At 35.4% G+C, this 26,544-nt stretch overlaps 1 protein-coding gene across 15 annotated transcripts in view; it reads left to right on the top strand.

Moving 5' to 3' along the window:
* NLGN1 (neuroligin 1) overlaps positions 1–26,544 on the top strand; it is a 431,043-nt gene that overhangs the window by 256,028 nt on the left and 148,471 nt on the right. For all 15 annotated transcript variants that reach the window (XM_085513658.1, XM_085513654.1, XM_085513659.1 and 12 more), the window contains one exon: positions 6,516–6,668. In XM_085513658.1, coding sequence (XP_085369784.1) covers positions 6,516–6,668 — 153 coding nt within the window. The remainder of the gene's footprint in view (positions 1–6,515; positions 6,669–26,544) is intronic.

The following is a 26,544-nucleotide window of genomic DNA, read 5'->3' as shown; positions in this document are numbered from 1 at the left end:
GCTACTTCCAGGAGTCTCAGAGAGACAGGGCAAGCTTAAATTTTTATGACCAGTAGATACTGAAGGCTGCTGGGAATGTCTGCTAGGTTAGTAGAAACACTGTGTGCTGAGGCACGGCGTTTCACTGTCTCTCAGGGGAGCAGTTGCATTGGATGGCCTGCTTTGTGAACCTGTTCTCTGCACTGGAGCTCTTGCATGTTTCGCATATGCAGAACTGAGGAGTTCACAAACTACCTGTCATGTATTAGGATGTGAGCAGCAGGAAAAATAGACAGGAAGTACAAAGCAACTTCTCTAGATTTCTAATCTGACCATTCAACCCTTTGCCTTTTGCAGCATGATAGATTTTATATTGATTAAAAGTACAGTTGTGATACTGGGAGCAAAATATAGCCAACGTTAAACTAAATGAATGATGTGGCTGGAATTAGGGAGACCTGGACTGTCTCACATAGCCACAGAATCCAAGCTACGTAAGCAGATGTCCAGAGATTTCTAAAATGCCCAGGATGGTTTCTGTATTATGTAGGAATTTCAGAACTCCCACTTACATTTGTTGTAAGCCTTTCTCAATGAAAAAATCTCTCATAGCAACTCCTTGGCTCAAATGCCTGCAAAGTATTCTGTGTTGTGTCACTCACACATCAGAGTTTGATCAGATTTCATTTTAAAACAGCGTTCAATAATCCTATTCCTATCTGCCACAAGTCACTGCCAGTATTGCTGGCCAAACCTTGTCAGCACAAGTGCTGCAATCAGCAATCAAACATGGATCTCTGGTATGTGTTGCAACCAGTAGACCAGACTTAATTAGATCATTTTTCATTTTTGTTTTTAGAAGACCCGAAGGCAGCAGTGCACATTACCAGCTAATGATCTGCAAATTTGCTGTTTAAAAAATGAAGGTGTTTTCAGTTTTTACCAATGTGAAATATGTGCGCAGTCAAATTATATAAATACCCGTTTTCCCCCCAGTCTGATAGCATTCTTGTTTGTGTAGCCCTTTCATGGGACTGCTTACCTGTTTTTCAATAAACATTGAATTACCTGGGCAGGCACTAGAAATAGGAGTGGCAAAAAGAGCTGCAACCAGTGAGCATCTTTGAATCTTTATACCAGTTTTTACTATTATTTAATTTTTACACCTATTTGCTGACATGGAGATAAGTAATATCTAGCATAGATATAGCAAAATTTAAGTCATTCAGCAGCTGAACAAACAGCACCTTCCTCATGCGTGCACACAGTCTAGAAGTGAAGTTTGTTTTAAAAAGCAAAATATCTTGATAATGTTAATATATTTCTACTAGCATTTTCATAGTGCAAGATTTTTATTTCATTTAATATGGCTACAGGAGAAAAAATATATATCTAGGCCCTCATTTCCTGTATGCTAAAATTGCTAGCATGACTTAATACAGCAACACAAGTTATTAATAAGCCTACATACTCAGTGATCACAACTGGACTTCTAAGTAGTTAGTGTTGTATTAAATATCCATGAAGGATTGCTCACAAATGAATTCTTCTCATCCACCATTCTGTCATACACACATTACTTAGAAAATCAATCTGTCAATCTTAGATCCTTATTTAGTCCCCAATGTTATCTGAGCATCTCAATTTTTAATGTATTCACTGTCACAACATCCTTCTGAGATAGAGGAATGCTATTATTCCATTTTTAGAAATGAGGAATACAGACATTGTGGAGAATGCAGATGCCATGTCCACAGCAAAGCAAGGAACTGTCAATGAGTGCCTCAAAGTGAGGGCTGCAGTGTAATTGCTAGATGCAGCTATTCTTCCCTTCTCCATTCCAATCCCTCCTGTGAAATAGGAGACAGATTGGGAACAGATGTTGCTGTTTGTTCACAGGCTGTAACTGTGATCATTCTGATCATTTAGTGTGATGCTCTGCCTTACAGGGGCCATTGAACTTCATAGAATGAAGGAAGTTCTTGGTCCAGAGCATGTTTTAAATCAAAAACAAAATTCTCTCTTCAATTTTAAATTGCTAATGATGCAAAATCCATCTGCAATTTCCTTCATATGCTTAACAGTCTGTAGCTTCACTGGCACAGGAGAAGAAAGCATTTCAGAAAACAGGATCTTTTCCAGAAAATCCTATTGCTCTATTAGTATTAAAATAGACTAGGTTGCTAAGTTTAGCTTGTCGTCTGCTTTCAGCTGTCATGGTAAGAAATGGGGAGAGAAACAATCATTCCGTCTGGCTCTGGTTGTACATTTTTGGACTTCAGAGATCAGTAAACAGCAGAACACATTCATTTACCTCAGAAAGCAACCACACGTTCCAAGCTTTAATTATGGCCCCTAATGAGTTCCATCCAGACAGGAGTAGCACAGATTTTACTGCTTTGGATGGACTTGTTGAAGGAAACACTTAGACATCTTCTGTTCACTTTATCTCCCATTCCTATTAGTTCTGTGATTCCTATTCCTGTGTACAGATTCTCATGCTATTTGCATATTAAATTTTAGCAATGTTATTTTCCCTTTACACAAAGAAGCTCAATTCAGATGATGGGTGCAGTGATATTATTAACACTAAAAGAAAAGCATAGTACAAATTTTGACAGACCTTTAGTTTAAGTACCTCCTTGGGACTCTGCTATATTTTTATCAGTGTCAAGTATTGCTTGTATGGTGAAGAGTCTCAGCTTTTGCATTTCTAGACATCATTTAACAGTTTAAAGTTGCTACTTAGCTGTCCATTGAGGTCCCACTGTAATTAGACCATCCTTCACATACTTACCTGTAGCAACCTTCAAAAATTGTCTCTTTTTTTACATTGCAAAGTATATTTTTATAGACCTTCATTGGGATCTCAAATCCCTTTCTTTCAGGCAAGTGCAATTAGGCATTCCAGGATAGCCCAAATGCTCCTTTTATTTCACAGATACAAAAACAAATGAAAGAAAAGGAATTATTTTTATTTAGCTCAAACTTAATGTGTAGAGGCAGTCTTTTAATATATGAAATATGGCTGAAACTTCATTGCATTCCCACCAGGAGTTCAACAGGTATTTTAGCAGTCTCAGGCCACCTAGCTAATATCACAGGTTTAAAATATAACATTAATTGGATGTTTATATATTAGTACTGATACGGGCATTTGCTAATTTATAGCATGCATCTATGATGCTTTTGATGAATTTGGACTGCAAGATTGCATACTTTCAAAGGGCTTTTGAACAGTCAGAAATATTGCATTGATTGGTACAATGCTCCAATGAACTTTATATGAAAAATGTTTGCGAAAGTGAACCACTTTTATCCAGCGATGATCTGTGTAAGGAATATGTAGGTTTTACAGTAAACTACCTAAAAGTAGGTTAGGTTCCAGTGTTATTTCAAGTTCCAAAAAGCATGAAAAGTTAACTTAAAAGCCTACATCACAACTTCACAATTTTTAGTTAGAAATGAAATGTTTTAGAAAATTCCAGTTTTGTCATATAGCAAATTCTGCTCGTGCCATGTATAGTGAATTGCTTCTTCTTCTTGTGAGTTTTCTCCCAGTAAGGTTTCTTCCTTTCCCGTTTTGATGGTTTTCTGCACGTTATACTTAAGTCACGTGGCCAATTCACATGAGTTTCAAATGACTGAATGTGTAATTATGTTTTGTTATAGATGACAATCGTGGCCAATATTCACAGTCAGGCTCAGTTCCCTGTTGTGTGATATAACAAACACAGAATAAAGAATAGCCCCATTCCTAAATTGCCTGCAATGTAATTAAGAGCTGGCATAAAAAACAGTTGCAACAAACATTAGGAAGGTACCGAGGAGAGATGATGGAAATCATAATAAGAAAGATAATGTATACAGCATATAAATAAGATTGTTCACAGCAATATCATAAGACCTACTTATATCTTTTATAAACCAGCACTTTAAAGCCAAACAAATCATTGCACTCCAAACTTACCTTCTGTGTGAATAAAACTAGAAGAGTTAAGTTTGAGAAGGGTCTTGGACACTGCTGCTACTGCGCGGCTCTAAATTACTTATGTGTCATGTTTGTTTAAAGCAGGACTTTATAAATGTACTGCCCACACCTCCATTAAATTTTATCTAAATATACAATTCCTGGATGAAATGTCACATTTGCACCCCAGTTATTTTGGCCTGTTCAGAGCAAGCTACTTCCAACACAAGTATCTGTTTTTAATGTGTGAGAAAATGTAACTCTAGTTTTCAGAGACCACTGCTGAACATGAGCAGAAAGAACTGCAGTGATCTCTTTGAGTTTAAAATGAGCCTTTCTTTATCTGCCTGTGGTGTTTACAAACATAGTAGTGAGAGGATAACAAAAATATGGCACAGACAGAGTTTACTCCAAGTAAATTGTGTCTGATTTAAGTCACAAATGCCTGCTTTTCTCTGAAGACAGGCACCCATTCTTTTCTAAATATCCCAATATTATTTCCCAGATAAACAGGCCAGTGCTACCAACATTTCATTACTGTTCACAGTTGGTGCTCTGTAATTCTATGTAATTTTAATTAAAGAAGAATTCTGAGACAGTCTCTCCCCCTGTGCTACCACCAAGCATACAATTAAGTGTGTACAGTTTCTGCTGGGAACAGTCAGACAATGATTTCAGATTAATAATTTATTATTGCTTCCATAGTTGTACCAAATAATAGCAATAATAAGGAAAAAAAAGGCGCAGGCTATAAGCATGCCAGCTACTGAAAACAGTGTGGGAATTTCACAACACTTCTGCCTTGGAGTAGATGTTAAACATCAGGAGCTTACAATTCTATCCTGTGGACAATGAAGAGAAGTAATCTCCTTAGCACTGCAGTCTGAAAATTGCTTGTTGGAAAGCCCTTACTGAATGCTGGAGTAAGGAAAGCAATACAAGCAATTTCATGTAGAACCCTTCATCATCCTTTTGGTCTTGAATAAATGATTGTTCTGATACTTCTAATATTGGAGATCCAATTTCTGATCTTGACCATTCTGGCATTTTCTTCAAATTACAATCAATATCAAATTAATAGTAAGCACCTGGCTTTCTATAAACAGACACATCTGTGCTGATCTTTTCCAGCAAATTTTAAAAGCACAGCTTTTAGTTTAACTGCCCTTCCCAAGTCATCCTTATAGCACTTCAGAACAATTCATGCAAGTCTAGAGTGATCTTACCTAGTAGAATCTTAAATAAGATTCATCCAAATTGAAGGAATCAACAATGCATCTGAGATTTCTTCGAATGCTGAAGTGAGTAATCAGGGAATTCACTTGAATGCTCTCGTAATGACAGAAACATCTTTGAACCAGAATATGCACTGCAGTTCCTCGTTGGGAAGTTTTCATATGCTCTCTTGTTATTGTCTTTATTTGTAAGGACTGTTAGAATGGAATATTAGAGTTCATGTCAGATGGGAGAAAAGACTCTGCCAGTAAATTAGCTCAAAATACAATTTAATCCAGACAAATGAAAACTTTAAGGTCATATTTTAGTTGTTTTCTTTCCAATCAAAGAAAAACAAACCTTTAAAAGCAAATCTTATTCTACCTGTTCTCAATTAACAATTTATTTAAGTTGGTGCTTAAGAGGGCAGTCCTCACGAGAAGCAGCAGTGATTCAAGTTTTCAGATATTCAAGATGTTGTCCTGAGTAGATGCATCTATCTGAAAATCACACAGTCTGAGAGGGAAAGGATACCCAAATCAATGTCCTCATTAAAAAGAAGCCTCAAAAGATGTGTCAGTATCTAATTTTCTGAGAGAATGGTAGAGCTACTAGGATTTAAAATTGTTACTTGAGTTCAGTGTCTCATTTAGGACACTTGCTTTTTGTTTGAATGCAGGGTCATCCCTTTCAGGTGCAGCAAAAACTCCTTGCCACAGTTGAGTAAATAAAGAAGTACCCACTTTTCTTAACCATCAGGCTAGTCAGGTTATATATATAATGTGTGTCTGAGGTCTAAGTTTTAAACAGCTTCCAAGTCATTTCTAAACTTTTGGGCTTTAGAACTAACAAGACAGCTAACATATAAGTTTATAAAGAATTTGTAATTTATACATTATTGACTTGTCATACTGGAAACTATCAGTGTATGAGGAGAAAGCTTCTTTACCTTAATATGATGGATTGCCTTCAGCTGAGTGAGCAGAAGGATGGGCTGAGATGTTCTGAATAGGCTATGCATAAATGTGCTCACAGTGGCATTAATATACATTTAATGTCCAATTCAGCAGGAACACAGTCAGACCACAGCCCCATTGCATTTGAGCAAGTGTTACCATTTTCAATCCCTTTCTGCTTTACTGAGGCCAATAAGTGTTTCAAAAATATAAACTGTAGTTATAAGTTTGGAAACCACAAGGAAACACTTATACTGCCTGCCCATTTTCTTATGTCAAGATGTTGCTTGAGAAACACTTCAAGAAAAATAACCTCACTAAATTAATAAGTAAATATTGCATGCATCCTGTTTGACTCTTTCTTGAGATAAAATGTGTCTTAATATTTTTTCCAGACATTCGGGACAGTGGGGGACCTAAGCCTGTGATGGTGTATATTCATGGAGGGTCCTACATGGAAGGCACTGGAAATTTATATGATGGCAGTGTTCTAGCAAGTTATGGGAATGTGATAGTCATCACGGTCAACTATCGCCTTGGGGTACTTGGTAAGAAGCTTTCAGATTTCCATTAATCCCTGATATGTGTATTGTGATTCGTGTTATACATGAGAGCGTACTCTTCAAAAAGAGATCATTGATACAGTTTTCCTTGGTTTACAAATTTGTCAATAAGAAGAAAAAAGATTTTTTACTCTGAGGATGAGGTAAATGGCATTGCAAGTACTATTTGTGTTCTTTGGTTTGCATTTACTGTCATCAAGCAGGTGTTTCCATTGCTGAGTTGTTCAGATGAGCTCTTGTTTTCTGTGAATAGTGGCAATGCTTTACTTCAGAGATAGGTGAGTTAGTTTTATATATATAAATGTTAAATCACAGACAATAGAGTTTTCTGTTGGAAGTGATTAAGATTATTTTTTTTTCATGCTTTGAAAAGAACTAAGAATTTTATAAAAACATTATTTAGTAAGAGATACACTTTATGCCTATTAGTTTTGAGCTCCACTGTGGTTTTAAAATGAGTTGTGGTTAGAATTCAAATATCTCCAATACTTCTTTTCCAAACCAAATTGTAGAGTTCCTTCTGAATGAATAGGATATGCTGATGCTACTGGTAGACTTGCCTGGTATGTCTCTGGTTGGCTGTATATATAAAAAACATACTTTGCTATCTGCTCACTGTACTCACAGATATGATAAGAGTCTGACAGGACTTGTGACAATGATTGTTTGTTTTGTTCTGCATGTTTGCTGCAGTGTTACTTGCTAAGGCTCCTGCAGGTAGGATTTCAATTCTCAGATATTTTGAAACTCAGAACAGTAATTCTGCAGTACTTGCATAGGTATATGGGTGTTCTATGTAGCATCTGAAGTAGCTCAATAAGACAAGTGTCATTTACAGCAGAAAGTTGTTTCTGAAAATCAGTGAACTCGATTTTCAGTTTGTGTGACTGTTTGTTGCTGGACTAATCTCCTTAGCATCTGGTTGGAGGTTTCATCTGTGATGTCCTTCTTTAAGGAAGAAAATACTGATTTTTTTGCATGTTTGTCTCCCTTCTCCTGTCTCCCAATTTACTTTGAGTCCTTGGGCATGCATTAGTGCTGTGGTTATTAATTTGTGACTATACACAAAGAAGTGTGTTGTCCTTCATATGTCAAAGATTTATCTGTATTAAATACCAGAAGAGTGCTTTGTTCACTGATATAGCAGCCATGATCTGAAGGTATTGTTTATTTTTGTAAATAAGTCTGATTCCTAAATTCATTTGTAGTTGCAGTGTTTGAAAGTGATCGTTGCTTGAGAGATGAAAATTTCTTCACTAATGGTAATGGCTTTTTCTCTCGGGATCTTAAGACTGATCCCCAGGGTAACCCAGTGCTAACATCTTACTGAGACTGTGAGGCTGCCATTTGTATTCGTGCTTTTGTGCTTCTTTGAATTATCTACCACATGGATGATTACACATCTATAAGTAAGCTGTGTAGAAATATGCTAGCAATCAAGAAACAAAATTTGCACAGTTTGCATTTTTTTTTCCACAGCTTTCTTTATATTTCTTAGAGTGTAGACAATTGTGTAAGACAGCCTCAGAATTGGACTCTTTTGTAATCATACAATATATCAGCTTTGTCTGTTTCCAAACTTGTACTCATTGGTGTACAGAACTGCTTGTCCATAATGGTACAACCAAACGTTACTCTTTGCAGTAGCATTAAAAAAGACATGCTTTTACAAATACATAACTGACAAACTCCCAGCTTCCCTTACCAATCTCACACCTCGTAAGGTTTAGCTTCTCTGTCCATTGTTTGTGGGAGGACTAAATGTCACTTCATTGCTGTTTAAAATGCCTGGCTGTATGTAGAAAAGTAATAGAAGGATTCTTTCTCCACAGGAGAAGATTATGGACTATCTTCTAATTTCTCACATCTTGATTTTTGTGGGTGAATCTCTTAATGTAGGTGATCCATGTGAGTCTTAGGAATTCTGCCATTGTTTAACCAGAATTCTCCCTGTGACAGTTCTTAACAAGAAATCCAGTTAAATAAATGTTTAGAGTTTTTGTCCAAACTGGTAGTGATGGGAAGGGAGGATATGCTATCATTGGATTCTTTTCATTATCGTTATTAAGTCCGTAGCAGACAGCTCTTGGTACAGTTTACAGTATTTTCTTTTTATTCTGAGTGGAAACAATCTTTGTCCTATAGATTAAACTGCTTGAAGCACTACAGTTTACAGACATGTGAGATTTGCTCCTTCCTAAAATTTTAGAATGCTTAGAGGTGGAATCTCTTTGGTAAAGATAATAAAAATTGAAGTGTGGTGCAAGTGCATTTAAAAACCAAACAAAAACCCTGAGAGTTCTCTGACCCAATTTTGACTTTGTCTGAAGCAAGTCTGAGAATGAAAGTCTGTTAGAATCTTTCCTTAGATATTGATGAGATGGAGAAGAGAATTGTTTGCTCTGGAAACTTAGGGACTGCTGAGTAAGAAACCATTGGAAACAGACTATTTATATCTTCTTTGCAATCTTTTTAAATGCGAGTCTTGTACAAGCAATCTTTTCTAGTGAGTAGTCTGATGTCCTTGAAGGATAGCACACAAGTAGGTGCAGACAAATCTTTATAGTTTTATAGCTTATTTTTATGAAAAGACAGATTTGAAGATAAATTTGGGTTTTGAATTCAACTAAATTAAGTTTTCAAATGTTTATCTAAAATATCTCCAACTGTTAAAAAGGCAGGAGCTTTTAATTTAAATTTCATAAATGAAACATAAAGGGATTATAAAAGGAGTTTATTTAACATCCAGACAAAGATCATGATAGATGGATTTAATACCCCCAGTGCTGTTTTCTATGTTCTTTCTTTTGAAAAGGAGAAGTCACTATTGGCTTCTTCCCCCTTAGTTTATGTTCCCAAGAGGAAAGAAAAAGTTGTCAACTGATTCATGCCAACTGAACACACATTTATTCATTTTATTAATTTTTGTTTCTTGCTTCTGGTTGTCTTTTGGACCCTGGAATTTAGCAGAACTGAAAGAAAAACATTCTTAAAGAACTCATGATTAAACTGAACTGAGTGATGGAACAATAGTTCAGAGGAATCTCTAAGTAAACCACTGCTTTAAATTCCCCATTTTTTTCTTCTTCATGAGGCAAAGATTTTTCCCACCTCTTTTTGTTGTTTTTATTTGGCAGTTTTTTTACTTTTAATGATAGTTTGTAATCATTTGCACTATTACTGTAGCACTGTGTTTGAAAGGCCTGCTAATCCTTATAAATATTAAATCTTAATATTGCCAACGGTTGAACTTAAATCAGTGAGACTCATAAATACAGTACTTCCCAATATGGAAAAGCCTGGTTTGCCTACAGTTTGAAGCAATACAACAAGGAAATTGTTGCTTATGCACCGTGCTTTTGACAGGAGCTATTCTTAGAGTCCTATTGTGTTCTTCAGCCTAAACTTCAATTTTTCAATAGTTTGTTGTGTCAGATGGCTACAGTGGGCTGAAGCAGTCGTGTGAAATCAAATAGTGAAGCAAAGGAAAGCAAAGCAAAAATACTGCAGTGAAAGTTGTTTCCTACTTTTGTTAGCATCTGCAAGAGCTTTGTGAACAATGAAGTGATGGAGGATGAGTCTTATTATGCTTTAACATTATTTGTTGCTGTGTGTTAGAAGACATGTGTTTGGAAAATACATTAGGCTTGAAAATATGTTTTGCTCCTGACATAACACAGTCAACGAGCAATAGGTTATAGGCAAAAGGGTGGCATTAAATATAGACTGTTGGGCAATTTGTTCCAGGCCCTGCATTTCTGCCATTACCCATGGGTTGAAGAAGTACCTGTTTGGCCATTTGCAGGATCAAACACAGGGATGGGCACACACAGCAATAATAATAATAATAATAATAAAATCAAAACAATTCTGAAGTACCTGGCCATTTATCAGGGAAGTTGGAGTAGCTGACCTTTACAGGTCCCTTGCAACTCAAACAAGTCCATGATTTCACGAGTCGAGTTCCATTGGGATTGACTAGAGGACATTGTCTTCTTTTCATTTTCTTTCCTAAGCAGAATAGAAAACTAAATTATTTGAGTGCATTCAAATTAGATCTGATTTATTCTGTGTTAATCTAATTTATTAAAATGTTTTATTCCTTTATTTTTGGTAATCATTTACTGAGTATTTTTTCCATCAGAAAATGTTTTGCTTTTGTTTTTTTCTTGCCTTGCCTTTTCTATCATGGTATTACTGTAAATATTAAACCAAGAGTATCTTTTTTTGTGATGAATTAGCACCCTGTGTCACTTATGCATTTTGGCCTATATAATAGATGGCCTGTTCTGCAACTTGGGGAGCTGTCTTGCCTCTCAAAAATAAGCCTCTCCACCTATCCTCATCATAGTAACCATTCAGCTTATGCAGCAGTGGAATAGGAAGGTTTATGTTAGTTAGACATAAGAGTAAGAAAGAAAGAAAAAAGCTGAGATTATTTGGCTGCATTGCTTAGACTATGAAGTTTTCTTTTACAGTTCACGATTTAACATCCAGTCAAAATGGGAAAATGTTTGATCATTAGTGACTGTGACAAGCACATCCATTACCTTTTTATGAAACCCTAAAGATACTATCAGGAGATGGCATTTCCTTCCAGCTTTGCTTTACTACAAAGAGGTCTCTGATGAGCCTTTTTCTATTCTCTCTTTACTAATATATTTGAGTAGTAATGATAGATGAACAGAAAATTATATATTATTGCCTAATTAAAAGTACATTACATTGAAAGTAAAGATGGAAAATTAATAGCAAAGCACATCAAAATGTGCAGTTGAAAATCATTCATTTAAGTTTTCTGAATTGGATGAACAGACAGAGAATGTAATTCAGAAATACTTTTGGGGACCCTTGACAGCTTCGTAACAAGTTTCTATTAGATATATATATGTTGAGTCATTCATAAATGAAATTTTATCACCTTGAGGTTATGCAGAAGAAAACTTGTCCTGAAGGTCTTATCTGACCCCACCTTATCCTTGAGTATCACTGTTTCTTTGTATGGAGCACTCCAAATGAATTTAATACTGGATAAATAGAACAAGCTAAGATAAAAAGCATGCTGCAGCTTTCTGTTCCCTCTGGTGACATACTTCACATGGTCTGATTTACACATAGCATTCTAAAAATGTATTAGACAATTTGTATTTAATATAGTAGGTAACCTCAGGTCAACACAGATTGCAGGAGGCCCAAGCACAACTCATCTAGATTTACAGTGTCCTAATTTCATAGATCTGTTAATAGAATTAGCATTTGGATCTCAAACCAGCTCTAATTAATGACATTTTAGTGGCTTTTTTGTGAGCTAGTACCAGCCAAAGGGAGTCATGTATGCAGTGAAGCAGAGAATGGAAGATTGCCACACTCAAATCTGTACCATCAAAATGACAAAATGAACTTGAAGTAAACAATAGGTTATTGACTAGATACGTTTAAAGGGTCAACTGCAGTGCACAGCATGCAAGATATTTATGAAATGGGAAACCTGAATATATAGTGCACTTTAAAAATGAACCATTTCTTTTCTATTTGAGCTTTTTCTAGCACAACAAATTGACATTATCCATCTGCTTAGATGGATATATACTCACTTCTTTATTTTTCAGAGCTCAAAGACATTATTTTCTTTGCCATTGGATAAGTTTCTGTCTTGGTACAGGTACCCTTTAACTAACAGGTTTGTTCTAGTGTTTGTCATTAGGATTCTTTTCTTGGTAAACAAAAAATAACATATATCAAACTTAAAATCTATTTGTTTTGGTCATTGCTGTACAGTTTGTGTCATTGCTGTAAAGAGAAATTGCTTTTTGGTAAGATAAGTTCCCTTTATCAATAATTCATATAATAAAAATATTTCAGTTTTGCCAGATTAATCTTTGAACTCATAATAAACTTCAACTTGATAAAATTTGTGAAATAGGAAAGACTGAAGACAAGTTATGGAAATCTTATTGCCTCAGGAGAAAAATAATTGAAATCTTTGACCCTATTATCCTACATGAAGTTTGTAATTCTTACCATCTAGCTACCTACACCTCTAAGTAATATTTGGCCAAATTACTTTTACACTGTCATTGATCCCCGCGCATTACCTCTTATCCACAATGATACAAATGTTTCTTGTATTCAAAATGTGTTATCCTCTATACAACACTCTAAGCCTTTGGCTGTCTTGTGATGAGAGCCCTGTTAGAGCATCAGATTTGGCCCTGTCCCTATAAGCAAATCAAATTTTCCAGTATGCCACTCTTCCCAGGAAAGGATCTGTAATCCAGAAGTGGGAATAAATTAAGACTTCTATGCAATCTGATCTCACTGCAGAGCATTCCATCACTGAAATAATCTTCTGATTTTCAACTAAGGTGGAAAGATCAGGAAGTTATAAAGATCATAATTACGTAACATTAGGAAATATGCTACAGCTTAGCATCTAGATTATATCTCTTCCCAGATATAGTACAGTTGGCATAGATAGAATAGTTTTTGAGTCCTCAATTCATTGTATTTTATTACATATGTTGAAATAGTCACGTCTTTTCTGATGTTTAATGAAGCAGTTCTGCATACTTCTGACCTTGGAAGCAACGGATAACAAGACAAAGGTCTTGACTGGAAATGTTGTTCACATGTTTCAACCTATTGAAATGCATAATACTGCTCAAATTTTATGTTTTCTTCATGTGTGATGTAGTTTAGGTATGGAGGTGCTAGCTCAAATACTGATTTGATGCTTCTTTACTGTAATACCTCATGATTCTTTTTGAATCAGTTGAGCAAGCTCTGTATTTTAAGGTTGTCACAGAACTTTATAATGGCTCTATATTGTAATGTGGACAGTAGATTTAGAAGGTCCAAAACTCTTGGCAGCAGTGCAGGTCTTAAATTTTCTCTTCAATCTAGTGGGATCCACGTGCAAATAACTACCTCTGCTAACACAGAAAAATGTACATTAAAATATAGCAACTTGCATTACTTTCCAACTGGAATATATAGAAGACTGCATTTTTTGGTTTGCTGTTTTCTCACACCTCATGATATACTGAAACATACTTATTATTTTGTGAAAATTGAGTTTGAATATGCGTGTTTCATGGCAAACTGCTAGATGAAGTTCTGCAGAAGACTGGGTAAATGATGTTTATTGGTAAATATCCCTTTTTATGTCAACTACAATAATTACCTTCAACCAAATATAAACAATAGATATTGATGTCTTTGTAGAAGTATTTTCACTATCTCTTGTGTTGTATGTTTTGCAAACTAAACAGTTTGGAAAAAAGGAAGGTGATGTATCTTTTCTAAGTGTTTGAAATATCTGCTGAATGTTTCAGGGGGTCTATCATTGCTCAAAGATGAGAAGTAAGACAGAAATTATACTTGGGCTTTTTCATTACCCTGCAGTAATATTTCATGTTTTATGTGCCGCGATTCTAATGTAATAGAACAAAAATGGTGAGCAGTCTCTATCTGAGATACTCACTACCTGTTCAAGAATTTCACTGATTTTAAAAATGCTTTCTTACTGAACATTTCTGTCAGCTGCTGATTTTTTGATTTCATGAAATCTCTCATGTTCATCACTATTTGTTCACCTTCTCAGCACTTTTCATCAGGATTCTTGTTGAGTGATTTTACGTTGCCGCAGGTATGCTGTAAAATGTTTTTAGGCTGTTTTGTTTTTCATTAAGTGATAATGAGGTATTCAGTGCGAAACAGAAATAGAGGAGGCATAGTACCATGTAAGTCCAAAGTTTAAAAGAGAAAAGGCAAGCATCTCCCTAACTTGTTTTCGTTACTTCTAAAGGTTCTAATGGTTTGTGGAGTTGGCGAACATTAATTAGTATCTTCACAGATTTCAACAAGAAGCATATGGGTAAATTAAATTCTTCCCCTAAAAGTTTGTTTGCATCCCTACTTGCTGGTATAATGTATTGCACATTAGTAGATTTGCTTCTGTGGCTGTAATTTCCCTTTCAACTTCAGGAAAGTACTCTGGCTCAACTGAAAATGGTTTTGCATTTCATCTGCAAGGCTTTATTAAAGCACTGAGACACAATAGGGTGTGCTTTACAGAGCCATTAACGTATGCCCCATGTGTGTTGTGAGGCAGGAGGCCAAAGGCCATGCGCTTTCAGCTACCCATGAACCATATTAATGACCCTGTAAAATACACTCCTGAGTGTCCTAATGCTATTATAATTACTCACTTTATTATTACATGCCTCTTCAAAAAAATTCTCTAAATATTTTCCTTTCACTTTTATACAGCCCTTAACTAGGAAGGCTAATTTATGGGAGACAGAAAGGGAAATGTTCACAATAAAAAGAATATTAACATTCTTTTCACCATTTCTTTCCAGTAATTTAAAACTTTGTCTGTTAACGCTTCATAGACCTGTACATCCTGAGTATTCCAAGCTTACAAACCATTTGATTACTGATTTTTTCCTGTTGTCATAATGAATAACTGTTTGGATGCACATTGCTAGATTTTGTTTCTCAACTTCTTAAATTTATAATTGAAAGAGAATACAGAAGGGAAAAGGGCTCACTATTTCCTTTTTTTTTTTTCTTCTTGATAGAAAAGAAAAATAATTTACTTGCCTTCACGTTGCTAATGTGGCTCTTTTCTGATGTGAATTTTCTCCAGCTGAAAATGTTTTATGTTTTACTGGAGCTCCAAGGAAAGGTTGGGTCATGTATATTGTTTTCCTTTTTTATTCCTGTTACTGCAGTCACCTTTGTGGTAGACCATTGCACTAGCAGGATATCAGTCCTCCTCTGCTCTTGTGTGGGTCTCTTCTAACATTCAAAAGGAAAAAAAATGGAAAGATGGGACCTAGTAGGTTTGTTTCCCATTAATGATTGAAAACTAGCATTTGGATGATTGAAATAGATAAATGAAGTTCCTCTCCCCGGCTACACAGAGGAGAGCTTTTGTCATGAGATGTGAGCTTTCCATTTACACAAGTGCTTAGTTAGTCTTTTGCTGCTAAAACTTTTGAGTCCTTTAAAAGGTTTTTCATCCCATTCTGTGTGGTTCCTCAACATATCCTCCCTGGAGATCTGCACAAGTTAGGTAAAGATAATCAATCTCACTCTGAAAGAAACAAAATTACTTGTGACGATCAATGTCCACTAATAGTTAGCTGTTGTTAAAGTCATCCTGCAAAGTTGCAGAACCCAGCAAAAATTTATCCAGAATTTGGTTCTGAACTTCCCATTGCCAAGTCAGCGATATGCAGGGCACCAGAAGAAATGGAGTATATTGAAAGGCTTTGGTTTTCGCTGTCTTCAATTTGAGTTTGTATAGAATGAGAAAGATTTTTTGAAATACAGGCCTCTTTGCAGGAAATTAAAATGATTGGCACTGCTGATCACTGTCCCTGGGAAAAAAAAATAAAAAATCTCTTGAACAAGTTATTTTCCTGAGCTGAACTTACTAAGAGTATTCACAAAAGGCACCTCTGTATGCAGACAGACATCTGTTTGTACTTATGAACCAAGCCTAGCAGTTAGTAGTTGAACTCAAAGTAAAATATGTAAACATTAGGCCCCTACCAATACCTGGGTTTTGTGTTGGATGGGATGATTGTATTACTCACACAGATGTCTTATAGCATGGGAGATGCCCTAAGGTATCACATCTGGCATCCAGCTGTTGCTGGAAGGGCATAGATCTTTATTTGTGAAACAGTAAGCCCTCTGAGGCTGCCTTGCAAACATCTCTCAACCAATCTTTATAAATGCTTTTAGCCTGGAGAAGAGGAGGCTCAGGGGAGACCTCATTACACTTTACAACTACCTGATGAGAGGTTGTGATGAGGAGGGGCTTGGCCTCTTCTCCCAGGCAACAGACAGGAACCAAGGAAATGGCCGCAAGTTGTACCAGAAGAGGTTTAGGATAGATGGTCAGTGGTCAGGCACTGGAATGGCTGCCCAGGGAAGTAGTGGAGTCACCATCCCTGGCAGTGTTCAAGAGGAGTCTGGATGAGGAGTTACGAGATATGGTTTAGTGGCTTGTGGTAACAGTGGTAATGGGAGGAAGGCTGGACTAGATGACCTTGTAGGTCCTTTCCAACCTTGTGAGTCTGTTATTCTATGATTCTATGAAATGGCTGTCAGGAGGCAGTAAAGAAGATGGAGATGACTCATCTCAGTGGTATCTAACTTAAGGACAAGAAGCACACATACAGGAAATCCTAATAAGGAAAATCTTTTTTATTCTGGAGGTGATCAAACACTGGAGGAGGTTTCTCAGGTTGTGGAGGGCTTTTTCAATTGGAATTTGAGTTTTCTGGAAGGGGGCTCTTGATATTGAGATCTAAAGACTGTCTGAAAGTTATCAGTGAGTGGAAGACTATTTTTTCTCTCCATTTCACTTTTGCTTTCTCTCTTAGGAAGGATTTCAGTGTAAAGTGTACCTACACTCATAAACATAGGCTTGTTGTAGTTTCATACCAGTTACTTAGGTTCTGCCTGCCAACCACAGACCCATGTGGTGTTTTCTTTCCCTTTGTTTCTGTCATGCCAGGAGGTTTCTTCTGTGTTCTCACTCATCTCTCATTCATCTCTTGACCCACACTTAAAAAGTATATGTTGATGAAGACCACTTTCTTCACTGAAAACTACCTACGCTATTGGTGAACACATCACTTAGGGTACATTAGCAAAATCCTAAAACCTTACTTTTTGGAATCTGATCATACTTTAAAAGCAGCAAAAGGAAAAAAAAAATAAATTGCCAATTACAGCTAATAGCATTCTGCAGTTGACATGTATAAAGCAGATTGAAGGTGCTTTTAATAGCAGCTTCTCAGTAAATGCAAGTGCTGAAATGCTTTGGAATGAAGCAGTTGCAAAAAGCAGGCTTGATGTCCTGTGCTTAACAACTTGCAGAATGCAGTAGTCTGTTTTAAAGACATCTTTGGGGATTCCTCTATAAGAACACAACTGATTAACGGTTCTGTTTTCCTTTCCCTTGAGAGTTTTTACGTATATCTGGTACTTCTTGTGTCACTTTCTTTAAAAAAAAACTAAAATAATGCTATCTTAAAAAGAATACAACAATGAGAAGGCAAGGTTAGAGATAAACCTCATTTCTTATCAAACTTATCACGGATTCTTTAACATAAACATCACATAGGCAAATTAAGTTCTCTTTTTCTCTTTAAAAAAAACAACAAAACAATTGTACATATTAAGTCACTATTCAAAAGGAGTTTAATTGTAATGATAGTGATTGAAGAATTTAAAGAAAGGCAAAGGACTTGTTAATAGTAGGTCAAGAAGTAAAGATCACTCACTGAAACAAGGTTTCTGAACATTTTTTTTTTTACTTTTCTGTTTTCCAGTGCTGAGTGAAGCACATGAAGTGCAGATGAAAGGTTAAGAGAGTAATAAACAAAAGCTTGAATTTGATTTTGATGTGCAAGCTGCACTTTGATCTTCAGACTGTAAAACACTGCTAGTGGGTCAGCACGAACACTCAGCACAACAAACAATCAGTTGTTTGGCATGGTATAAAATTCACAACTCTTTTTTTTCCTTACTCCATGAAAAGAAACCATAGCTGTGGCAAAGATACCCATACCCAAGGGAGGAAGAGAGAATGGAGGTATATTATCATTTTGTGTAACTTAAAACAACTTTAAACATGCATTTATTAAATATTTTCATCAAAATGCTGCAATCATTAACACATAAGACTATAGAGGAGATTTACATTAAGTACTCAGTAATTATGATCTTGAAAACACTATATTAATACACAATACTACTTAAAACCTGGAAACAAATTGTAGGTTATGTGGTAACTAAAATAGATCAGTCCTTATATTTCTGTCAGATGAAATTGTGATGTAATTTTCGACTGCATTCATGACATCTGACAATATGATTCTTAGAAAATACTGTGTTGTTCATCAGGAAAGCACTAGATTGTAATTACTGGGGTGGGATTAACCATGAAAGGGTATTCAATCAAGAACAAAAAAAAGCCCAAAAACCTACTCAGAAGATTCCTTAGGCAAAACTTAGTAAATTCAATCAGAATATTTGTTTATTTGTTTATATTAATTTAAATGTTGCTTTGTTTCTGTCATGGTGGGGCCCACCTGATGTTTATCTCATTTCAGTCTATTAGAGCATCTTTATTCTGTAGTTTTTCTCTTATGTTTGCCATGGATGAAAATTTGGCTCACAAGAAAGAAACTGCACGTTGTAAGTGTGAGCCTTCATGTAGAATCACAACGTTGGTGCAAGCCAGTTTGGCCTCATGCATGGAAAAACCCATTTTTTTTTGTCCTTTACAATTGTTTCTCAGCAAAAGAGACAATTCTGGAAATACCCAGATTGTTAAAACTATCTCTGAGTTACAGTAATGCCCCTGTGTATTATGTAACCATCTGTTAATTATACCTGACCAATTCATTAATGGATTTCTCATTTGGTTCATTAGAGAAAGGTAGAAGATGCTTCTGAGATTTCCCATACTATGTATAACCGTGTACTGGAGAAATGTTTGGTTTCTGGGACGCAACAAGCAGATTAATGTAATGTATCTCCTTCTGTGTTTTGCATTTGTTTTGTTTCTCAGCCAGTGAACATTGGCTTCACTGCCTGCCTGTACACAGCTGAGTGCAAACCATGAGGGGAAAGATTATTGCTTGCTTCTTTCTTGTTCTACACCAAATAGCAGGTAGCAATGGCATTTCCTTTCCCTTGATCCTCCAGCTTATACCAGACACTTTACACTAGTGAGTGCATAATACTTAAAGCTATTGCAGCACCGTGCACCCTTAGAGACTTTATTCCAGGATTTCACATCAAGGAGCTTGAGTGCTGTGTTGAATTTTGTGACACATAGGGAAATTAATGAAGTACCTGTGTAGATCTGAAAGCCAAAGTATGCTGTATCCCTATGTTTGTAGTAGACATACAAGAGAAACCAGAAATTTGGCATTGTAATCCATTTATTTTTCAGAAAGTTGTGTTTAATCTCTTGTTCTTCACATAAAAAAGGTTCTTTGTTACTTATTTGTGATAAATGTTTTCAGACCACGAATTTATATATGGTTTGCATTAGTAGAAAATGGAAAAAACAAATAAGTAATTGAAATAGTTTTTTTCCAGACAGGCCTGTTGCTGCGTGGCTCTCCATATTATTTTCAGGAACTGCCTATGCCAATATTTCTATTTTTGTTTTAGAGGATAATTTAATTGTAATGCCTAAGGCTATCTGAAATTGTATCAGTAAAAAAAGTTACCAAAGTGAAATGTGTCATTGCATGAGGGATGGCACAGAGGAAATAGAACAGTAATATCAGAATTATTCTTCTAATTAGCTTGGATTCATTGCTGTTTTCAGTATTTGAATTATATGGCTTCTAGAGCTTAGCAGGGAGAAAAACAGAGGGAGATGCATGTAACTGGCACAGGTACAGATAATGCCAAATGGCAAACGTGATTTGATATCTCTGTTCAGAGTTTAAAAGTATAGTGTTTCTTTCAGCAGCTTTTTCTTTCTCTAATCTCAAAGATTTTTTAGCTTTTTTTTGATTACTCATATATCTAAAAAGAAAGATTCTCCCACCCCCATCACCATTAACTCAGTAAATCTAGGTGTCATCTGCCTAACAGCATAATGAGCAGTAATAGCTCATAATGACCATAATGAGCACTAACAGCTGAACATGTCAAATATACTGGCAAAAAAGAATAGTTCCCTGTGGGACTCCAGCCTCCTCAAAGTGGAGTTTCTAAGTGCTACTGTAGATAGCAGTGAACTACTGAACTGCAGTGTAACCACAGCTTGTTAAAAAAATAAAAAAATAAAAAAATCATGGAGAAAGCCAACATATTCATGACATTTTTTGACATTATATTCATTACAAAGTAAGATTTCTCAGCAGATTTTGAAACAAACCAGATATTTGAGTTTTCTATCAAACAAGGACAAGTTATTAGGGCAAAAGCATAGTACCAATGTAACTGTAGCCACAGGACAACATACTGATTCAGTGCCTGATAAAGGTTGAACAGATATCTTTGAGCACATTTAGGGAATGCACCCTTAACATTCCTGTTTTACCATAACCCAACAGCAAAAGCATGTCTTGAGAACAGCAATAGTGGGGTAGGTTGTTCATCATTCCTATTGCAGCGCATGTCGCTACATACGTCCTAGGTTAATTTATCTGATTCATCTTATACACAGAAGTTTGTTATTTTGCAATTCTTGCATTTCAGGCCTTTGGAAACATTCAGACATTTTGTAATAGTTTTAGCTTTATTTACTTATCCATCACAGCAAAAGTTTTTCTAGCTGGAAATTTACATATATCATGTGTCCCTTGGTACTGGATGATACTCCATGCAAGAAATAATACTTTTTAGTATTAAAATGGTCTTTTACACTGCTATAAAAATCCAACTACTTTTTATCCTTTCTATTCTAATTATTCTGTAGGTTTAACTCCTTGAAGTAGTTTCAAACAACTGTATATCCAGTTTGCACATCATTGGATAAAGTAATGTATTTCAGAAAGGCTGTGCTTTCTCTCAGGTCACGTGGGAAAGTTTGGGTAGCTGCAGCTTCCAAAGAGGATAACGCAATTGCCCCATACCTCTTTACAAACTAATTGACTGCTTATTTTGCCTGTATGTATGAACTTCGAGATTACAATGCAGTGTTTCATTTTCAGTCCTACAATGAACAGTCATCAAAACTGTAGGAAGAAATCAAATTCATTATAAAGTATTTCCTCAAGTAGATTCTGGGCTTTGAAGATGTAACAGAAGTAATACTCTTGACTAAAATTGATTCAATTCTCTTTAGCTTAAACCAACAGCTAAAATATCTTGGTTTTTAAGTACATGAATATTCTTCTCATTAAGCGGCACACTTTGTTTCTCCTCAAGTAATTGCATTCACATGGATATGTTTGCCACATCAAGGCCTGAGAGTTTAGGAGTATCAACATCTATCAGACAAACAGGAGAATCTAAGGTAATAATAATAAAAAATAATAATAATCTTGCTTTATTAATCAGTAAGAGCAGTGAACCCCAACATGCTGGTCCTCTAAAGATCAATGTCACTGAGTCCTGATGTAAGTACAGAGTTGTGCCACCTTCATCGGAAATTATTCTTATACAAAGAAAAATCTATCCCACAGAAGGTAGCAACCAAAGACTCTGAGATGATTCAGAGTGGGTTGGTTTTTAGAATCGTATTTAATATTTTATCAAACCTACTGTTTTAAAAGACATGAGTCTTTCCAGAAGATAAATCAGGGATCAGTAGGAGAGAGAATTATCTATAATTATTGGAGCTAAACGTTTGTTACGACATCTTTCTTTTTTTTACCGCCTTTCTTCCTCTCTCTCTCGCCCCTTCTTTTTTTTTCCTCTTTTCCTTACTTCACAGATAACCATCTGCTTAATAGCAGTTTTTCACACACTTTTGATTTTGACGAGGAAAGAATTTCTTTAATTAGTGTCTTATTTCTGTAACTTATGTGGACTAGGAAAGCATAAATCTGAAAAGTTTTTAAAAGGTTTAATAAAAATGGACAAAGTGAACTCCTTCTTGAAATTAAAGTCTACTTTGTATCCATAAATGATTGCTTGAAATCTATGGATATTATTCTTAAGCCACAGAAATCTCCCCACAGACAGTAGTGAGCAAAGCCTCTGCATTTCAGTTATTTATGTGTAATCAACAGTGGGTGAGTGCCAACAGAAAATCAAAATCAAAACAACAACAAACACACAAAAACATCAAGCCCAGCTATGTGAATATTTTGATTTTTCAATAGAGTTCTTAAGTTATTAATATCCACACCATGCTTCCCTTATTCATCTTCAGGTCATACTTAGACTTTATCATGAACCATGTAATAGTTTTTTTTATTTTCTAGCTATTGTTAAATCACATGTAAATCCCCAAAGTACAGATCTCTGTAGAGACCTTCTCAGAGTCTGTCTGCATGCTAATAGTTGTTCCTTCTGTTTAAATGTATTATCACTTTAGACAGATAACTTTCCAGCACTTTTCTGTTTTCCTGTATCAGGTGTTTTCCCCTAGGAATTTCAGGGCAAAACAGCCTTTCAACTATTCTTAGCCCATTCCATACTGTGCCTGGGTGACACCAGGCCTAATTGACCTATACTCTATTGCAAAAGATCCTTGCTGTAATATCTGCAAATCCTTTTTACAAGTACTTTTTTCTTACCCAAATGGCAACTTTCCAACTTGGTCAAGATTTTGTTCAGGTTTTAAAAAGAAAACAAAATAAAAGTATAAAATTAAGTCCTAAATGCAGTCAGCTGTGAAGCTGATGCTTTGTGGTCCAGGTGATACAAGAATCAAATGCAAACAAGAATGAGTCAGGCCCTAAAAAAACAGATCTGAGCAGCTGCTAATTAAAAAAGCAATGATGGTACACAGTTGGTTACTGCTGTAATTATTATGTAGATAATTTCACATCTACTTATTTCTAGCTTTTAACATGCTTGTCTTGGCACTGGGTTCACTGGGATGGTTAAAACAGGTAAAAAGATTGTATTGTGTTATCATTGGAATCCTAACAACTTTTGAAGATATTTCAATACTTCTTTTTGACTTGCCATCTTATACTCAAGTGGAAAGAGATATCAGGATTATATATATATATATATTATATGTATATATATTGTATATACATATATATATGTGTGTATATTATATATATATATGTGTGTGTGTGTATATTATTCTCCCCTTGGGGGCAAAAAAAAAAAAAGTTCTATTAAAATCATTTTGTGCTAATACTGTTCACTGTGAGACAGAAACTGAATTCATGTTTGTAAGCTGGTGTACATGTTAGGACCATTTGGGGAGCAGTGGTGTTTGTTTGGGGTCTTTTTCACACTTTGTTTTTGCCTCTGGCTTTTCTCACTTCCCTTGACAGTGTAAAGCTATGCAGGCAGAAGGGATAACTTTTCTCCTGACTCATAAAAACCTTAAGAAAGAATTCTTCTTTTTGCTTTTATGTTGGCAAAAAATATACCAAATGGCTATTTTGTTTTCCTTGGGCTTTGTTTTTGTTTTGCTTTTCTATTTTACTTCAGGGAAAATTACTTGAAGACTTTGTTTATTTTTTTTCCTACTCTATTTGCTCCTCTTTGATGTTAGTTTTTAGTCATTTATTTCAGAATGACATATAAAGAGCAATCAAAAGAATTTTAATGCAGCTGCTTTGTTATAAATAGGAAAAATGGAGAAAATATTTCTTTGTGTATGTCACTTTTAACATCTGGGGCAAGTGATGGTGTACTGCCTTTAATATGTGAATCATGCACATGCCCTGGTGAGGTTTTTGTTATATGGGTATCTAGCAGGGACCTCAAAAATTCGGTTCAGTGCAGGAGGTCCTCCTGCCAGTTCCAGTTGCTGTAGCTTTCCAGCCTGGTTTATTGTTGCATGTCTCTGGCTTTTATAGAGACTAGGAATTCCTCGGATAGCTATTGAGTGAATTAATCAGGCTCCTACTTTCCATTGCAATTAAATAGAAATATGTTGCCCATCTTTGTTGCTGTTTCTTTCTTGAAAAACTCAGTTAATCTGCTGTAATAAGAGTGTTTGATTCTCTTGTTCTCTTGCTGTATTTCACTGGGAAGAGTAACTGATTTTGATGGTCTTTTCTGGCCTTCAAAAGACAAGTAGCTACAAGTACTTGCAGGCAACTGAACTATACCAAAAGGAAGCTGGCAAAAATCTTTAACACCTCAACTACTCACACTTTCTCATCTTTTTCCCCAACATTTTTGTTCTTTATCTCTCCCATACAGACCTGTCAAGTTTCACAAACTGATCATAAGCCTCACTTTCTTGTTCTATAGAACTATCTGATTGTTCGTTCATCCATCCCTATCTCATGGTCTGATACATGTTCTCACTCTTCCCATTTTCACTGAAAGTTCTATTTCTGTCTCGAAGGAAGCAGAAAAGTTTTCTTATAGCAGGTCGAACTTCTTCAGGATGTTTCACAGCTGTTTATCCTTCTTCTGATCTGATAGTTTTTCTGCCCTCACTGTCACAAATACTTTGCTTGCTATGAATGGTCTAAAGAAAAAACAATATTCATATTTAGACAGAAAACTTCACAGAAATTATGCTAAAAATGGCAAAGATAATATTCACTTATTTGAAGTATATCAACATAATGGATTCATAGGTGTTTGTTCTCTATAAAATCACATTATTTTTTCCCAAACTTGTAAAACAAAGTCCTAGATTTTCAGACAGTGAGATTTGTGCATAATTTTAATTATCTGCATTTCTTTGTCAGAAGAATATGCTGTCCCAAAAAGACGTCAATGATTAGAATGGGGATTTGATTGCTATATTGACAGTTTCATTTTCGAATGAGTTACCATTTCTCCAACTATTACATAATGGAATCTACTTACACCTTTTATTAAATATTTTATATTCTGTTTTGCACTCTGAAAAAAAATAATAATGAAGTAACTGGAATTTTGTATTGCATTACAAACAAAAGATAAATTTGTATGAAGGTGACTTTTAAATGAGGTAATTCGTTATTTTCTGTGCATAGGCTTTTTATACGTATTAGAGTCTGATGATCCCTTTGAGTTGCCAGTGTTTTCTTCCATTTTTGCCACTATCCCATCATTACAGTAACGATCACCAAATGTAATTCAACATCTCCAATGAAAAAAGTCTTGAATACAGATACTCTGTTCTACAAAAGATGGTGTTTCACATTAAAAGAAATAAATGGTAGCCATCTTAACTCTCCGTCCTCTCAGGATGGTTTCTAAGAATGATACAGGCACAAATACTGTGGCAATACACAGCTTAATATCAAATATATGAGGACAGACAATCTTTGTAATGTAGAAGGAGATCAGAGTTGATTTCTTTTTGTTTCCTATACACTACGTGTTTTTATAGAGATTGTGACATAGTTTCTTGTTCTGTAGAATGGAAAATTGCTACTTATTATATTTGTTACACCGCTGCCATCATTCATTAATATTTATAATGTGTTTTGACATCTCCAGAGAGCTGCATCCTACATGTGAATAATCATTCACTCCAGAAAACCAAAGGTATTAATATTAATAATTATTACTATCATTTTTATATTTGTTACCTGAATTGGAAAGGTATATATTTCTCTCTTCATTTACATGAAATGAAGTAATTTCTGTGTTTGCATTCTGAAAGTTGTGTAGAGGAACATTGCTTGCAATTTCTTTCTTCATAATATATCCACAAATTCAAATTCAAAAAACAATTATTAAACAAGACAACAATATCCTTTGATTTAACTGTTATAGTTGTTAGATAAAACTTATCCTCTGTCATGCAGAGATTTAGTTTGTTTTGTTCAAACACTGCCATTTAGACAGGTGTTCAGTGTAGTCTACTTTTCTTGTTCATTCTTTCTGTTTATTAAAATGGGCCATGATTTTTATCACTGGTTATCCTAATGTAAACACACAACTTTAATTTCCAAAGGCGTCTTCCTCCCTGAATCCTATGGTAATCCTCAACCCACACATTATTGGTTTTCATTTCCTTTTGAATGTCAATTTTAAACCTCTAAGTATTGAACCCAAATTAATTTTTTATATGGTCTCTTTATTCATCATGTGGAGTAAATTGTCTCAAATAGGTCATTTGCATAGTGCTGGACAGTTTGCAAGTAACTTTTCTCTTAAAAAAAAATAAAATTGTCTTGATTCCTACTCTAATAGTGTTTTAGAAATAGTTTAGATAAGATTAAGAAAGACCCTTTGGCAAAACTTTAGGTATTACACTGGGAACAGATAAACATGACCT

Source organism: Coturnix japonica, chromosome 12 (genome assembly GCF_054131305.1).
Source record: "Coturnix japonica strain WE chromosome 12, WE-NBRP24, whole genome shotgun sequence".
In the NCBI taxonomy this organism is placed as follows: domain Eukaryota; kingdom Metazoa; phylum Chordata; class Aves; order Galliformes; family Phasianidae; genus Coturnix; species Coturnix japonica.
The sequence above is the reverse complement of the archived record's forward strand: the minus strand, read 5'-3'. Positions and strand labels throughout refer to the sequence as shown.